We start from the raw sequence: 14,376 nt of genomic DNA, 5'->3' as shown, positions 1-14,376 counted from the left end.
CTGAAGTCACTCGAGAGTTATCGCCCTTTAATTATAGGAACTGCCTAAAATCGATCTTGTTCCAATGATAACTTTGTTCAGAATGTCTTGGATAAGTTCAATAACAAGCGCTATCGCTCAAGTCACTCAAAAGTAATGACCCTCGAATTTTCAAAAAACTGTATTTACAGCGTCCGGTCTCTAAATTTGGCGAACGTGCATCACAATAGGTCCAAACTTTGTCCTAATATCAAGTCGGGCGAATAAGAAGGGCATAGTTTGCGACAGTTGACGCTCTATTAGCTAATCATTTAGATAAAGTTCATTGTTTTGCGTAAACCTTTATATATTTCTTAAAAAATGTTTCCTTTTGTGTTAAATACCTCCTGGATTGGAATGATAAATTACAAGGGGCATTCAGAAATTTATTTTTAATTCTCTGACAAAACAGAATATTTCAATGCAATTTAAGCATATTGTTGCGTCCCCAATATAAATCATGGCCACGCGATTTGTATCTGCACTGACCAAGCACTTGCGAAGTTTTGCTCTTCATGGATCCGATTGTAATTCATCATGAACAAAAACGACAGATAAACATTTAGGATAAAATACCAGCTGGGCCCAGTATCTGAAAAACTAAAGGACAAGTTTAAACTTATTTGTTTTACAACGATTGTGAAACAAGTGTTTACAACATATAAATTACTTTCGTTGGCATTATGTTACGCGAGAGTGTGGTAATTGTGTTGTGGTGGAAACCGAAGTATCTGGAGAAAACCCACTTGTCCGGCTTGGTGACCACAAATCGAACTCACATGTGCCCAGGCCGGGAATAAAACCCGGGTCGCATACATTAAAGCGAGTACGCTAACTTCTGCGCTAGCCAGACAACCTAGAATTAAAGGTTTCTTAAGTTAACGTGACGGTAACGATGGCTTACAGCAACGTTACGAGAAAGATATAGAGGATAGTTGTGTGTCTCAGTGAAAGATCGCAGTATAATTCACCGTGAGTTGCTGTAAACTATATATATTGGTGCTGACTCGGTGAAATAACGGCTCTCGTGTAAACCCGCTTTGGGTCCTCACTCGGTGAAATATATTGCAATTTTACACTGAAACAAACAATTATCCTCTATCTTTCATATATCTAACCTCAAACGCGTTAGAAATAAACCCTAGTTTCGATCGCATCTTGACTCGTTCTACGGCAATCCGCACTGTGAAGTGACGTCATTTCCCCCGTTATCTAGAAGCGTATTTCTTTTTAAAACATACAGAAATACGTTCAAACACGATATCTGCTTCACCAATGTTTTAAATAAATGCATTAATTTCGTCAAAATCAAATTATAAAATATCGTATAATCAGTGCGTGTATACTACGTGGTAAATTGCGTCATAAATGCTACGTTGGAAGGCAACAATTTGCTTTGAATGAAGACTTTAAACAAAGATAACTTAACTAATTCTTCACCATTTTATCATGCAATATAGCGCAGTCTACGCCGCTTACGGAGCCCCACATTCGGTCTATTACCAGAGTATGATTGAGCGTTTAGTTTCTTAAAACACTTCGACAAAACTTTTCACAAAACGGCCGTCTGACGGAGCACTGTCAAAACATTATTTTTGAAACAGGTTTGTCGAAGTATGCGATGAAACTAATCACCTTATCAAACTCCGGAAATAAAACTAAGGTGGGGCTCGTTAAGCAGCATAGACTGCCCTTTGTTTCATCTAAAATGGATGAACTAAACGAAAAGATATCTTTGTTTTAACTCTTCATTTTATGCAATATTTTGCCTTCCGACGAACGTATATGACGTAATTTATCACGTGGTATACACACACTGATAAAAGATGAATTGCCTTGAAAGATGTACATACTGAGCCATGAAATTTTCTGTCGAAACAAATTGACTTACGCTATTAAATGGCTTGGCAGTTTATTTCACCAATACTGTTAGATATTAGGTACATGGTTTCCCTTGTAAAAATGCACGTGGAATTTGATTCATATTTTCTTTTGTTACACACGTAGATAGTATGATTCTTAACGATGGGATGGGCGGTGGGGGTGGGAGGGGATGTGTTGGCATCCTATTCGAGCGTCATTTCAACATACGAATTAATAGAATTGATGAACGTTTCTCCATTATATAAAGCAAGCACGTGTTACTGCCATCATACGTTAAGCACACAAATTGCATGTTATTGCATAATAAGTTTTATGTCTTAAGCCAGTATCCAATGGCCATGAATTCCACACCCCATATTGCGTATTCACAGTTCAAAAACGGAAAACATAGGCAATGTGACAGCAAAACGAACTAAGACACTCTTTAATATGTTGACCTGTTTGACAACGCTTGCGGTAAAAACTGTTCCTTATAAAGCTACTTTGATTGGCAGCCTTAAAGATCACACCCTTTCCATGCCTTTAAATATAATATAGACTTGAGTCATTTAAGCAAAAATCACGAGTACGTGCATGAAATCACCGACTTAATTAAAAGCAAGAAAGATAAATGAACAAAAACAGCTCAGTGGCATAGCCTTCAACATTTAAAGCTAATGTTTTGCTAAAAAACAGGTCCTTTATGGTAAATTGTACCTAATTTGGCAACATTTTCATTCACGATTTTAAACAAAACCACGTAAATTATCAGTAAATATCAATTACCTTTAACCAACACCGAACAAAAGTCGGCAGTAAATTGCAATTCATCTCAAAGTGGGAGGCGAGTGAAAGAAAAGGTCTTTGATAACAATTTCCAGTTTTATCTAAATCCCATTTGAAACGACAGGTTTGGAAACTGATAAGTTATAAAATGCTTTCATCGTGAGGACGGGATTAACGTATTAATTATGATATACAAATTAAAGACAGTTTGAGTGATTAGATCATCGGCCGCATGACAAAACATTTTGTAAAGGGTAAGATACGTTTGTCTGTCTGTCAATTTTTGTCAACATCACCACTTACGGGAAAGGGTTATAGTTTTTATTGCGAGCGATGGTCTGTTATTATTTAACTGCGACTAGGATTGAACTCATTTCAAAGATTTCTTACCAAACATTTGATTTAGTTTAGCAATTTTGTGGTCATAAATCAGAATGTGGATATCATGTGTTTTCTTAAGCTCGGCTTTACTGGTAAGTAAGTTTTTTTATAAATGATAAACAATGTTTGTGAAAATGTTTAGAATATGTATTGTTTCTTTCTTTGTTCTCGTCCTGAACTCGCATTCACCGTTATTGTAACAAAATGCTGACTTGTTTTATAACAGAACGGCCAAATCAAGTCAAACTGCGTATTAAATGTGAAGATACATATAAGGACTCTTACAGCTATATGTTATCAAAATGTAAACTTATTTTAACATATCTCAGAGTATCACTATATTACATTATTAATGGCATTAGCAAATGTTTTACCGGCTTCAACACACGGACCCACACTCGTGTCACACGGTTGATGCATATATTATATTCTCACAATCATTTAACACGTTTTTAGTAATTATGTTATTTCTTCTAGGCTGTATTACGACCGGCGTCGTGTTGGTCCATTGTGACGTCAATTCCGGTAGATATGCCGGATCCGGAACTGATTCCTATTGAGGAGCTGACAATCATAAACGACAGAGAGAAAGTAAGTTTTCCAGTTTTTTGTATTTAATAAAACTATCTTAAATAATGTTTTTTTTATGAACTAACATCATACGCAGAAAGAGCATAGAGGTAATGCACCAGTCAATTGTAACCACGGCCCCCAAGGTCCGGGGTATAGCGGGGACTATGATGTTCGGTCTAGCCAACCCGAGGTAAAATTCTCGACCTGCTGGGACAAACTACTGGTAAAATCCGCGCGAAATGCCCCCGTAACCCAGAGAGATCCTAGGTAAAGCCCATTAGCCGCTATTTTCGCCGCGAGAACAAAACCACCGCATTTACTCGGCACTGCGGGGCCACCTGGAAGATAAATAAACACAACCCATTTCCTCCGCTATACCTGGTATCCCGCGGACCTGTGGGGGGAGGGGGGGGGGGCATGGTTACATTTGACTGTTGCAAAAACAAGTGACATGATACAAAACTACATTTTGGCAACAACAGCAACACTCTGTCTCGTTCGAACAGATAAGCGATGCGTTTCGCTAATGATTATGATGGACATTTTATTCTGAAAATTCCCGTTTAATGTTTTGTATAGAAAAACGTGTTTGCTAAACACACGCTATTAAAGCTGCACTCTCACAGATATACAATTTGTACAACTTTATTGTTTTTTGTCTTGGAAAGAGCAAAGTTTTGCGTAAATGTCTGCAAACCGATGATATAAGATTACTGACAAAAAAACAGATCATAGATTTTCATATTTTCGTTCGAAAATTAATGTTTTATGGCTTAAATCGTTACTTACTGTTTAGGAAAAATGCATCAAACATCATTTTTTGAACTTCTAAAATTCTGCGATCTTATTTTACTGGTTTCCATGGATTTTCGCAAAAATTGGCTCGTCCAAAGACAAAAAATAAAAAAAAGTTGTCAAAACGTTCAATCTGTGAGAGTGTAGCTTTAAGATACGAACATATTATAATCGCTGTAATGGCTATTTCAGCAACTGACAGCAATCAAGGACAAGCGGCTGAAGTCGTGCTTTGTGAACGACTACGACCCATACTGGAGTCTGAATGACGAGGACAAGGCGATGTTCATCAAGCAAAAGGTAACGATGCAGACATGACGTCTTCATTGAGAAATTTAAATTTTTGTAAAATGCGCTGTTGTTTTTTTTATTACAAAACAAAGTGCGGAAAATCGACAGAAGTAATGAAAATAAGATACCAAAAGCTGGATCCGGAGCCTTCCAGCATATGTGACATGTCGTCTTCATTGAGACATTTAAATAGACACTTTTTTCAAAATCAATACATACACATGTAGAACAAACATAACTTTTGAGTGATAAAATCTGAAATATCATACCTTAAATGACCACACTTTTCATTAGAGTTTATAACGGCTTTGTTGTTGCGTGATTGGCTGATTGAAAGTATCACGTGATGTTATCAATGTATTGTTAAAAGGTTAAAATATCCATCACTTTTGCATATGTCCTGGTGGCCTAGTGCTTAAAGTGCTTTTGATATCATAGAGTAAAATAATGATAAAACACGTGTGTTTAGGGGCATTTAAAGGGAGACTAATTCCTGAACCAAAAACATGAGCGTGTCTCTTTCCACATTGGAATATTCCAATATGCAATCGCGACCTGATGCACCATTCGCTGTGTGGCTCTTTATGTGGTTTAAAAACGTCTTAAACGCGGCTAAATTCTATGAAAATCAAAAGAAGAATTTCATGCATTAGAACTGTGAATGATTTTTTTATTTGAAAGCGTTTACTTTATATTTGGGCTTATATAGTTTGAATTAACAAACGAAGTAAATCATACAAATATAACGTCCTGCGAGTTAATATGCACAGAAATGTCTAATTAAGGTATTGGGCCTTCCTTTTTCAGTACTGTAAACAGGTGGAGTTTGCCTCGTTACGGCGCAAGGCGGGTCTGATGATCTCCAGGTTATGTGTGGGCAACAATGTATTCTGGCTGAACGTGATGAACGACATGCCGCCGCCTCTGAAGGGGGCCACCCTGTCCATGACTCGGGCCACTGATTGTGAGATCACTTATGATGACGTTACTGAGAGAAGTAGCACTCCGACTACTGTTGGTGATGGAGCGCCCCCTACAATAGCGCACAACGGCTTCAACCCACCATTAGATGTAAATGGTCAAGCACCGCCCGTTGTTAATATAGGAGAACCACCAATGATACCTAATGTAAACAAGGAAAACAATAATGGAGATATGCCCCCGCCTCTCATCGGTAACGACCTTGGCCCACCGCCTCCTCTGACCCCTGACTTAATGTCGGTTGGATCCGACCCCAACGGTAATGACAGTGGCGATATGCGACCGCCGCAGATACAACAGCGGTCAGGGATGTCCGGTGAGGGTCCCTCGCACGTGACAGACTATCAAGGACCGCCTCCGCTTCGGGAAAACCTCGTTCCGGAGAAAGACGCACCGTATCCGGTCCCGGTGATGCTAGCCACGAATACGCCACCGCCTCCGCCACTGCTCGACATCCTTTTAAATAAATTCGCAGCGAGAATGGAAGAACCTTCGTTTTTGGTTCCAGACGCGCCGGATATGAGAACTCCGCCGCCACCAAAAGGATTTAACCAGTCGTAAAATGCTGGCGTCACGGTGCTCAACATGATGTGAAACCAAGAAAAAATATCAATACGCATTGTATTAAACAGTGAACAGTTTTCATACGTTTTATCAGTCATTTTGAAGGAACATTTTTGAATGCTTTTAAAGAAAATATATTTCCTTACTGTCAGTTACGATTTCAAGAAACACAATCTATCATTTTCAAAATAATTACGGAAAATATTTAATTCGTTTTTATGGAGTTATTATCGATTCACACATTTATGGCTATCGTCTGTCGGAGATGAAGGTGTGTTTGTCCATTTGTACACTAAGTTCTTGTGTTTCATGCATTAATTTATTTATTTCATCATATTACGTTTCATTAGCAACAGGATTTGTTTTGAATGTTGGCTTCTTATTTATTACATCATAATATTATTATGTACACTTCGAAATAACACCAATTAAAATAACTCTCCAAGCTTTATGTTTTCTCATTCGGAACTCCTCGGCCATTTTTTTTAAAAACAACCTCGGATGTATTTGGACGGTTTACATACCTAAAAAGAGGTTCGTTTAAGTCCGCTGCAAGTAGATCGCGTAGTATTTTTTTTAGCAGTTAAACTTTATGTCTTAACTCTTGGGAATCTTAATTATGTTTGCAATAATACATTTCACTGGTAATCAATTTAAACTTAGATCAATAAATACAACTCTGAAACACTAAATTTAATTAACGATATAATTAAAAAAAATACGAACTACTTCAACTGAAGTACCGGCATATACATCCGAGGTTGTTTTTAAAAACAATGGCCGAGGAGTTCCGAATGATGTTTTCTATGTTAATAATTTGTGAGCAAGTATTTTTATAAAATTAATTCAGGTAGGGAGTGGTTTAGTGTTCTATGGCGTCACTCATTTTCTCATGGTCTTCCAAAACGAACAAGAGTACTCTTTCAAGACATCAACATTCGTCATGATTGAGCTTGAAGAAATCAGTATTAAACAAAGTAATTATTTTTTTCTGTTGTGTTTGATGTTTGAAATATTTTAAGTAAAACACCCAAGACAAAATAGCAACATCATAAACATCCCTATTTTGCCACTTGAAATGAAAATAATTCCTGATATATGCCAGGAAACACCAAGAAGGAAAGACGACTTCTGATGCAATAACAAACGAATTGAAAAGTTATCGACCCTTTTCTCTAACAGACAAAACTTGATCATATATTGTTCAAGTGAAAAGTGACAGATGCAATTTCTAGACATCATTCTCACAGAGGATCTTTGCACCTATTGTATTATACTAGGGATGCAAACGAATGGCAAAAGTGATATTCGAATATTCGGTAATTCTTTCGATCGAATATTCGAATATTCGAACACCAAAATGAACCTTTAAGAATTGTAGTAAACTATTATTATTCACTAAAGTAATAGTGGGGGCCCTGTTACCCTTCCTGGTCGTATTCGGTACACGCGACGGACCCTTATTGTTCCACAAATTAGCCTCTGAATTTCCCATTTACAAAATATATCCCAAGAAAAAGCAATATATCTTTAACAAAAAAACAAACCTCAGTGTTCATTTTTGTAAAAAATGCAAAATAAGATCAGGGAATTGCGTTTGTCCCGGTTAAATGACGATATGCGCCAACGTGGGACTTGCAGCCTCGTTCTGGGATTGATGTTTACGAAATATATTTATAGAAAACGACACCATGTCTAAACGTCGCTTTTGTCTTAGGTATTGTACAACAATACAGGACATATATCCTTAAACGTTAAACCATACACTTTCAGTTAATTTTTGTACGCAAGAGCGTTATATTGAAAACATGGAAACAGTAACTAGCACATGTCCTTCGTATCATCAAGGCGATTTGAGCAATATCGCCAAGCTTGATTAGCAGTGAAGACAAAACATTGGTATAAAGGCCGATCTCTTAAACCCTTAATTGGCATGGTCATTTAAATGTACCCAAAATAATTGGAATGTGTTTTATGTCACTTGTCTAACAGCCAGTAAATGCAAAATTACGGGGACTGTTTATAGTTCCCGGCGATATATCCGATATGACGCGTGTATAGTGTCATCAAGTTCACACCTATGGCATTAGGGGTCGTTGTAAAAACAAGACAGACGAAGATGACAGTTGTAGGCAAAAAGTGTATTAATTTATTATTTCAACAAAAACATCGAATATTCGAATACCTATTTTGACATTCGAATACCAAACGTTCGATCGAATATTCGAATATTCGTTTGCATCCCTATATTATACCATTACGACCTTTATGGGTGAGATTAAATCTATCTGCACTTATTATATGACATTCATTTCATTAAAAGTGTACATAAAACGCCTTCGTTGCAGACAAAAACGCGTTTTATACACTTTCCTTTACACCACTAACCTACTAGCTAACTTGTGCTTTTTCGTAACAGTAACTCTACCTATAAGCTAACTTTTGCTTCATCATAAGAGTAACTCTGCCTACAAGCTAACTTGTGCTTTTTCGTAACAGTCACATTTTCATAAGACCCAATCTGCCTACTCGCTTACTTGTGCTTCTTCATAAGAGTCACTCTGCCTACTAGCTAACTTGTGCTTCTTCATAAGAGTCACTCTACCTACCAGCCTGCTTGTGCTTTTTCGTTAAGTAACTCTGCCTACTCGCTTACTTGTGCTTTTTCGTAACAGTAACTCTACCTATAAGCTAACTTTTGCTTCCTCATAATAGTCACTCTGCCTACAAGCTAACTTGTGCTTTTTCGTAACAGTCACATTTTCATAAGACCCAATCTGCCTACTCGCTTACTTGTGCTTCTTCATAAGAGTCACTCTGCCTACTAGCTAACTTGTGCTTCTTCATAAGAGTCACTCTACCTACCAGCCTGCTTGTGCTTTTTCGTTAAGTAACTCTGCCTACTCGCTTACTTGTGCTTTTTCGTTACAGTCACTCTACCTACCAGCCTGCTTGTGCTTTTTCGTAACAGTCACTCTGCATACTCGCTGACTTGTGCTTTTTCGTAACAGTCACTCTACCTACCAGCTGGCTTGGGCCTTTTCGTAACAGTCACTCTGCCTACTAGCTAACTTGTGCTTTTTCATAACAGTCACTCTACCTACCAGCTAGCTTGTGCCTTTTCGTGACAGTCACTCTGCCTACTCGCTAACTTGTGCTTTTTCTTAACAGTCACTCTACCTACTAGCTAGCTTGTGCTTTTTCGTTACAGTCACTGTACCTACTAGCTAGCTTTTGCTTTTTCGTTTCAGTCACTCTGCCTACCAGCTAAATTGTGCTTTTTCGTAACAGTCACTATCCCTACTAGCTAAGACAGACGCGCGGACCCATCCTCAGTCAGACACGCGGGAACATTCCCACAAGACAAGCCGGAATATTTCCAGCAAAACACGCGGACCCATTCCCAGCCAGATACGTGAAAACCTTCCTAGCCAAATACGTATACCCTTCCCCAGCCAGACACGCGGGTACATCCCCAGCCAGATACACAGAAACCTTCCCAGCCAGACAAGCGGACCAATTCTCAGCCAGATACGCGGTAACATTCCCAGCCAGGCACGCGGGTACATTCCAGCCAGAAACGCGGAAACCTTCCCAGCCAGACAAGCGGACCAATTCTCAGCCAGATACGCGGTAACATTCCCAGCCAGACACGCGGACCCATTCCCAGCCAAATATGCTGATCCATTCCCAGCCAGACACGCGGAAACATTTCCCAGCCATACACGTTGACCCATTCCCAGCCTTATACGCGGAAACCTTCCAAGCCAGACTCGAGGACCCATTCACAGCCAGATACGTTGTGACATTCGCAGCCAGGTACGCGGTAACATTCCGAGCCAGACATGCTGACCCATTCCCAGCCAGACGTGCGGACCCATTCCCAGCCAGATACGCGGACCCATTCCCAGCCAGATACGCGGACCCATTCCCAGCCAGACAAGCGGACCAATTCTCAGCCAGATACGCGGCAACATTCCGAGCCAGACACGCGGACCCATTCCCAGCCAGATACGCGGACCCATTCCCAGCCAGATACGCGGACCCATTCCCAGCCAGACACGCGGACCCATTCCCAGCCAGATACGCGGACCCATTCCCAGCTATACATGCGGAAGCATTCCCAGCCAGATACGCGGACCCATTCCCAGCCAGACACGCGGACCCATTCCCAGCCAGACACGCGGACCCATTCCCAGCTATACATGCGGACCCATTCCCAGCCAGATACGCGGACCCATTCCCAGCCAGACACGCGGACCCATTCCCAGCTATACATGCGGAACCATTCCCAGCCAGATACGCGGACCCATTCCCAGCCAGACACGCTGACCCATTCCCAGCCAGATACGCGGTAACATTCCCAGTCAGATACGCGGTAACATTCCCAGCCAGATACGCGGTAACATTCCCAGCCAGATACGCGGACCCATTCCCAGCCAGACACGCTGACCCATTCCAAGCCAGATACGCTGTAACATTCCCAGCCAGATACGCGGTAACATTCCCAGCCAGATACGCGGTAACATTCCCAGCCAGATACGCTGACCCATTCCCAGCCAGACACGCGGACCCATTCCCAGCCAGACATGCGGAGCCATTCCCAGCCAGATACGTGGACCCATTCCCAGCCAGATACGCTGACCCATTCCAAGTCAGATACGCGGTAACATTCCCAGCCAGATACGCGGACCCATTCCCAGCCTGACACGCGGACCAATTCTCAGCCAGATACGCGGTAACATTCCCAGCCAGACACGCGGACCCATTCCCAGCCAGATACGCGAACCCATTCCAAGGCAGACATGCGGACCCATTCCCAGCCAGACGTGCGGACCCATTCCCAGCCAGACACGCGGACCCATTCCCAGCCAGATACGCGGAGCCATTCCCAGCCAGATAAGCGGACCCATTCCCAGCCAGACACGCGGACCCATTCCCAGCTATACATGCGGAACCATTCCCAGCCAGATACGCGGACCCATTCCCCGCCAGACACGCGGACCCATTCCCAGCTATACATGCGGAACCATTCCCAGCCAGATACGCGGACCCATTCCCAGCCAGACACGCGGACCCATTCCCAGCTATACATGCGGAACCATTCCCAGCCAGACCTGCGGACCCATTCCCAGCCAGGCATGCGGAACTATTCCCAACCAGACATGCGGACCCATTCCAAGCCAGACATGCGGAACCATTCCCAGCCAGACGTGCGGACCCATTCCCAGCCAGACATGCGCAACCATTCCCAGCCAGACATGCGGGCCTATTCTCAGCCAGATACGCGGTTACATTTCCAGCCAGATCCGCGGAAACCTTCCAAGCCAGACACGAGGACCCATTCCCAGCCAGATACTTGGTGACATTCCCATCCAGATACGCGGAAACATTCCCATCCAGATACGCGGACCCATTCTCAGCAATACACGCGATTACATTCCAAACCGGATACTCGGAAACCTGCCCATCCGGACATGCGGACCCATTCTCAACCATACACGCGGTAAGATTCCCAGCCAGATACGCGGAAACATTCCAAGCCATACACGCAGACCCATCCCCAGCCAGACACACGGAAACATTCCCAGTCAGACACGCGATAACATTCCCAGCCAGACACGCGATAACATTCCCAGCCAGACATGCGGGCCCTTTCCTAGCCAGACACGCGGAAACATTCCCAGCCAGACATGCGGACCCATTCCCAGCCAAACACGCGATAACATTCCAAGCCAGACACGCGATAACATTCCCAGCCAGACATGCGGGTCCATTTCTACCCAGACAAGTGGGCCCATGCTTAGCCAGACATGCGGGCCCATTCCTAGCCAGACATGCGGGCCCATTCCTAGCCAGACATGCGGGCCCATTTTTAACAAGACACGGGGAAACATTCCCAGCCATACTTGCGGACCTATTCCCAGCCAGACATGAGGATTTTTCAAAATATGTATATTCCTGAATTATGTTGTCGATAAATTGAGTTTGAGAAGTTTAACATAATATACTCTTCAATAAGAACATATCGCTTGACTATATATAGTATGTTATGTTTATGTAACGTGTCGTGTGCAATTATCTCAATGTTACACATACTTTTGTTAAGAAAAAAATGGATATATTTATTTTTATGTTTAGTATATATACATATTGTCTGTAACGCCTAGTGCTCTGTTTGTCGTGTATTTGTGACATGAGTTTAGATGAATAACTTGTAAACATGTCAACTTGAAATGCATTAATTAAATCCATGTTTGCATCAAAAAAGGATATAATAAGTAACTTTCAAGTGACAAAAATAGCTGGAAATAGCATTCATGTTTTGAAATGCAATAATGTATAACGACGCCCTTTGCAACTTAAAGAAGATAAACAATACAAAGATGACTGTTCCTTGAACACTTTTGAAATTAAGTTACTAAAATCAGTATATACTGCAAACACCTTCGTAAATACAATATTATTAAGTGAAAAAATAAAGATAAATCAGATTGATTTAAAACATTTTTATTCCGTCACGATATTCCTCCGTAACAATCTCCATTTCATTGGCTCAGCGTTGGTGAAAATAATCACAGTTACCTCGTACTTTGACTGCATTTTTGTCCAGTAAGCTATCTGATTAGAGCGATTCGGTCCCAATGGTGATCTCTTGGGCTGAGAATTAATAAAAAATGATACAGCATTGTTGATGTTTTACAATGCTTCGCCTTCATGTGATAAACTATGTTTGCGTTTTACACCTTAGTCCTTATGGACAACCCAAAAGAGAATTCATAAACATAGGTAAAAGACATAAACATCAAAATAATGGGTTCTGCATCTACTCTGGATGACGATCGGCTGTATGAATGAGAACACAATAAGCGTTCTCTTTTGTAACATTTCTCCCTCAGTAGGATTTGTTTTCATTGTTTGGTCTGAAATGATGTGTTTAAGTCATTTTATAACCGAATAGTGACAATAATAACGATTTCGTACAGAGACCTGGTCAATTTCCTTTACGAAAAGAGCATCGCTACGGACATGCCCCAAATCCGGTAAGACAAATTTGATTTGATTGAGTTTTCTTTCACACAACCAAAGAACTTCTGTGTTCTTTTCGTCTCGGAAATATGGTACCCACCACTGCCAGCCTCTTACTCAGACTACACCAAAACAGCTATTCAACTGGAGAACAGGAGCTGTATTCGGATCGGAACAGACGGCACCATCATTTTTTTTTATTTAATACGCGTACATTCAGTAAATTCGCCTTTAAAAGCCACATATTTTCCATTTGGTATGCAGGTTACTGTAATTCTATATGACTTCTAAGACTCGTTTCTAATCTGTTTTTAAAGTAAACCATACATTGTACACGATATAAATAACCGTTCATAAGTTTTGGGTGTCATAAGCCAGTTATATCCGTTTTTCAAGTCGTGTTTGGAACACTTTTGATTCAATTTAGGTTAATTGGTGATTACTGTGATAAAAGACATTCAACAATGGTAGAGAAATACCTTCACCAATGCTATCAATCAGTCCGCCAAACAATTGGAGATGAATCGTGTCATCATACAGCATTAGTCCAAATAATTTTACGTTGACGGATTTTTTTACGATTTTTGATATGGCAAATGCTTCACGTACAAATTGTTTTGTACCAAAAGTGGGTAGTTATTCCGATCGGGATTCCCGGTTAAAGCATATTGTGTCTTTAAAATATAATAAAACCAAGAAAGATTACCAGATAATGTTATTTTATATTAGTTCCGTACACAAAAAAATAAATATCCAACGAATTATTATGAGTTTGATGTGCGTTCCCTCATTTCATACTGTCAAAACATAACGATACATAAAGGGCACCTGCAAGGCTGCTGTTTACAGTTTTACAACAATCGGAACACTTCGGCCATGGCCGAGTTGTAGCGATTGTACTTGCGAGGTCTATCTCGAAGCTTACCGGAGATGTTCGAGTTGTTACGACTGGCATAATTGTTGTCTGTGTCAGTCAAGTTTCGTTTTATTGGAAAGGTAAATCCTGTGTTTTAATGCATTTAATGCAAAATATCTTTGCACTTTCATGGTAAAATATGAATATAGAGCTTTATTATCTATTTCAAGGATAAAATA

At 40.8% G+C, this 14,376-nt stretch overlaps 2 protein-coding genes across 2 annotated transcripts; both read left to right on the top strand.

The window, feature by feature from the left end:
- Positions 1–2,994: 2,994 nt before the first annotated feature.
- LOC128220789 (WAS/WASL-interacting protein family member 1-like) lies at positions 2,995–7,096 on the top strand. The gene is made up of 4 exons (XM_052929333.1): positions 2,995–3,140; positions 3,526–3,639; positions 4,609–4,716; positions 5,515–7,096. The coding sequence occupies exons 1-4, from the start codon at positions 3,102–3,104 to the stop codon at positions 6,247–6,249; spliced, it is 996 nt and encodes a 331-aa protein (XP_052785293.1). The 5' UTR covers positions 2,995–3,101; the 3' UTR covers positions 6,250–7,096.
- Positions 7,097–9,928: 2,832 nt separating this feature from the next.
- LOC128219425 (mucin-5AC-like) lies at positions 9,929–12,189 on the top strand. The gene is made up of 2 exons (XM_052927234.1): positions 9,929–10,918; positions 11,008–12,189. Exons 1-2 carry the CDS (start codon positions 9,929–9,931, stop codon positions 12,187–12,189), a joined length of 2,172 nt encoding a protein of 723 aa, XP_052783194.1.
- Positions 12,190–14,376: the final 2,187 nt, after the last annotated feature.

The sequence above is a fragment of the Mya arenaria genome, chromosome 15 (genome assembly GCF_026914265.1).
Source record: "Mya arenaria isolate MELC-2E11 chromosome 15, ASM2691426v1".
Taxonomy (NCBI): domain Eukaryota; kingdom Metazoa; phylum Mollusca; class Bivalvia; order Myida; family Myidae; genus Mya; species Mya arenaria.
Note: the sequence above shows the minus strand (reverse complement) of the source record. Positions and strands in the feature narration are given on the sequence as shown.

Bases quoted from the DNA above. Each gene is read 5' to 3' on its own strand.
- LOC128220789 (XM_052929333.1), top strand. From the start codon at position 3,102: ATGTGGATATCATGTGTTTTCTTAAGCTCGGCTTTACTG. The intron at 3,141-3,525 runs GTAAGTAAGTTT...TATTTCTTCTAG, and splicing joins TCTTAAGCTCGGCTTTACTG to GCTGTATTACGACCGGCGTC. The intron at 4,717-5,514 runs GTAACGATGCAG...TTCCTTTTTCAG, and splicing joins CGATGTTCATCAAGCAAAAG to TACTGTAAACAGGTGGAGTT.
- LOC128219425 (XM_052927234.1), top strand. From the start codon at position 9,929: ATGCTGATCCATTCCCAGCCAGACACGCGGAAACATTTCCCAGCCATA. The intron at 10,919-11,007 runs GTAACATTCCCA...ATTCCCAGCCAG, and splicing joins CATTCCAAGTCAGATACGCG to ACACGCGGACCCATTCCCAG.